The sequence below is a fragment of the Mandrillus leucophaeus genome, unplaced genomic scaffold, assembly GCF_000951045.1.
Source record: "Mandrillus leucophaeus isolate KB7577 unplaced genomic scaffold, Mleu.le_1.0 Scaffold212, whole genome shotgun sequence".
Taxonomy (NCBI): Eukaryota; Metazoa; Chordata; class Mammalia; order Primates; family Cercopithecidae; genus Mandrillus; species Mandrillus leucophaeus.
Window position 1 is genome coordinate 408,080 of NW_012102166.1, and position 2,837 is coordinate 410,916.

Below are 2,837 nucleotides of genomic sequence, written 5' to 3' on the forward strand. Positions count from 1 at the left end.
CCCCTCCTGCCCAGCCTCAGAACAGAGGGGCCCCCAGGGACCTTCCCAACATCCCCTGCCCCCCACCCAGCCTCAGAACAGGAGAATGCACAGCGGGGCCCCCAGGGACCCTCCCAACATCCCCCGCCCCTCCACCACCCAGCCTCAGAACAGGAGAAGGCACAGCGGGGCACCCAGGGACTCTCCCAACGTCCCCCATCCCCCAGCCTCAGAACAGGAGAGGGCACACACACCTTGCCGTTCACCATCACGTCGAAGCGGATCCCGTAGGCTTTCATCAGGGTGCGGAACTCCACCCCGGCCGCGTCTCGGTAATATCTGGCAAATCTGAAGGAGGCAGGAGCCCGGGGAGGCCTCAGCCTGCCTGGCCTTCCCTCTTTTGGCAGCACCGATGTGGCTGCTCTGGGGACTCAGAAGGACTCCCGGGACCCTGACTCTGAGCAGCCCCAGGAGCGGCTTGCAGACCCTCTCACCGAGCCAAAAACAGAGACACATGCAACTCTTTGAAATCCCTGCCAAACATTCCCTGAGGAGCAAGGGCCTCCCCGCCCACTCTGAGCAAGCCCCGGGTCGCCGAGGCGCGGATGGAACGGTTGCAGCAGAGGCAGTAAGACTCGGCTTCACCAAGAGAACAGGCAAAAGGGTGCTCTCCTCTCCCGGGGCACCCCCAGCTTTGGTCGCTGGCCACTCTGCTGGGGTCCACACCTCTCCTCGGCCATCTGTCCCTGCACCTCCCGCTCGGACGCCCACCCCCAGGAAGGGGTCTCATGGTGCTGGCACCCAGAGAAGTGCCACTGATCATGGCCAGGTCACAAGGGGGCACAGGCAGCGGTTACCTGAAGTTGTACCCGGAGGAGGCAGAGTTTGAAAGCTTATTGTCCAGACGGCTAAAAGAATAGTGAGGGTGGCACTCAGAGGCAGCCTTGTCGAGATCACAGTTCCATTCGATATTAATTCCTATCACACCACCCTTGATAAAAGAGAGACGACGGTCAGCACACAGAGCTTTCCGGAGACCGACAGCATCCCAGGCCAGCCCTTCACCGGCACTGGACAATAGGAGGAGGTGCTCAGGCACGAGGTCAGCTCCTCGAGACCACCCTTCGGGAGGCTTAGTCCCCCCATGGAGCGGCTGAGAACACTGCATCGCCCCAGCCCCAGGGCTGCCCCCCCTCATTCTTCAGGGAGAAGGGAGCCACTCAGGGTGGGCATCTCCTCTGGACAGGCACTTCACACTCCAGCCAGGGTGTGCCAAAGGGGCTCCTTCTGTCTCACCTTCACCTGGTGCCTCAAGGACTCAGAACTGCACAGCAGGTGCCAGGGCTAGCTCTCACTGAGTGCCCGTGGTCTGAGTGCTGCGACAGCCTGCCTGTGTGCCACAGCCAATTCTGAAAACAATGAGTCCCTGGGGGCAGGTGACTTTGCAGAGCCACCCTCGCCCCACGAGTCCCGTCCACACGTCCATACCCTCTTCCTCGAAGAGCCAGTCCCAGCGCCCCCAGACCCTCAGGGAGGGCTCCCTTCATGCATCCCACCCACCTCCAGGGCTATATCCTGGAAGTCGCTCCCAGCCCAGCGGATCACGGAGCCCAGTCGGAAGATGGGGCAGTAGTGGTTCTTGGGGCCAAAGTGGCAGGATTTCAGGAAAGATCTGTCCTTGACGTCCATCACATTGCTCCTGGGTGGAGGCCACAGGCAGCCGAGAAATGAGGTAAGACTTAATATTCCCGGGCCTGGCCAGGAGTCACTCTGTCCCTCAACAACCTGAGTCCTGACAGCTCCCTGCAGCAGCACCCTACTTAACAGCAGGGCGAAGGGGTGCCCCAGTGTCACCCACCGTTTATTCACATGCAGATATCACACACACACACACACACACACGCACACACACACACCCCCCAGGCACAGACCCAAGGAGGGCCAGCCTAGGCCCCTCATGGACCAAGGCCCACCCCTGGCCCCCAGTAGCCAAGCCCACATACTTGGAGAAGTTGAATTTGGGGAAACGGATGTGGTTCTTTATGAAAATGGTGAAGTCTTCGGCCTCCTTCAGGACTGGCTCCCTGAAAACCAACCCAGAACAGCCTGTCCAGGAGGCCCCACCCCTTTGCCCCTTCCCCAGGCCTGGGCCAGTGTGAGGCCTGTTCCTTGGGTCCCCTGGAGCCTCTGCCAAGAACAGTTAATTCGCTCATGCTGGGGAGGTCGTCAGGCCTTGTTGGGACAGCCTGACTTCTCCCTCAGCATGAGGCTCCCAGAGTGCACACCCTCAGGCTGGGACCCAGTGCCCCGGGCCGGGAAACCCCTCAGGGTCCTGAGGCTGCAGCCACTCACACCGGCCTGGGGCTTGTCTCCACCGGGCACCAGGCAAAGATCTCACAGGTGCCTCTGGCCGAGTTCTCTTTCAGCAGGCAGCGGCCAGTCTTCACTCCTGCAGGGGTGGGACAGGATCAATGCCAGGAGCCTCCCACTCCAAGTCCTCCTTCAGCCCCTGGCCGCTCCAGGCCCTCACCATTTCCAGCTGCAACCGCCTCCCCAGGGTGGCAGTCACTGTCCTTGGAGCACATGCCGTCAGGAATGCCTTCATTCTGCCGGGAGAGAAGGAGCACCTGGATGGGGGGGGATCCCCCCAGCTCAGATCCGAGTCCCACTCTGGGAGTTAGAATAGGGGTTCTTCTCTGACCTGGGCCACACACACTTTGAGAACCTGCTTCCTCCCCATACAATTCAGGAGCCACACACGGGCGCACTCAACCTCCCGAGACCCTCGGAGTGGACGGACACCCTTGCTTCAGAAGACAGTAGACCCCAACCACGGCCGGTGGCTCTCCCACCCCCAC

General features: G+C 61.3%; 1 protein-coding gene across 1 annotated transcript in view; it reads right to left on the reverse strand.

Annotated features, from left to right (window-relative positions):
- P2RX5 (purinergic receptor P2X, ligand gated ion channel, 5) overlaps nt 1-2,837 on the reverse strand; it is a 33,755-nt gene that overhangs the window by 9,515 nt on the left and 21,403 nt on the right. The window contains exons 8-9 of the mRNA XM_011980453.1: nt 837-970; nt 234-327 (exon numbers count right to left, since the gene is read on the reverse strand). Of these exons, the coding sequence (XP_011835843.1) occupies nt 234-327; nt 837-970 (228 nt within the window). The remainder of the gene's footprint in view (nt 1-233; nt 328-836; nt 971-2,837) is intronic.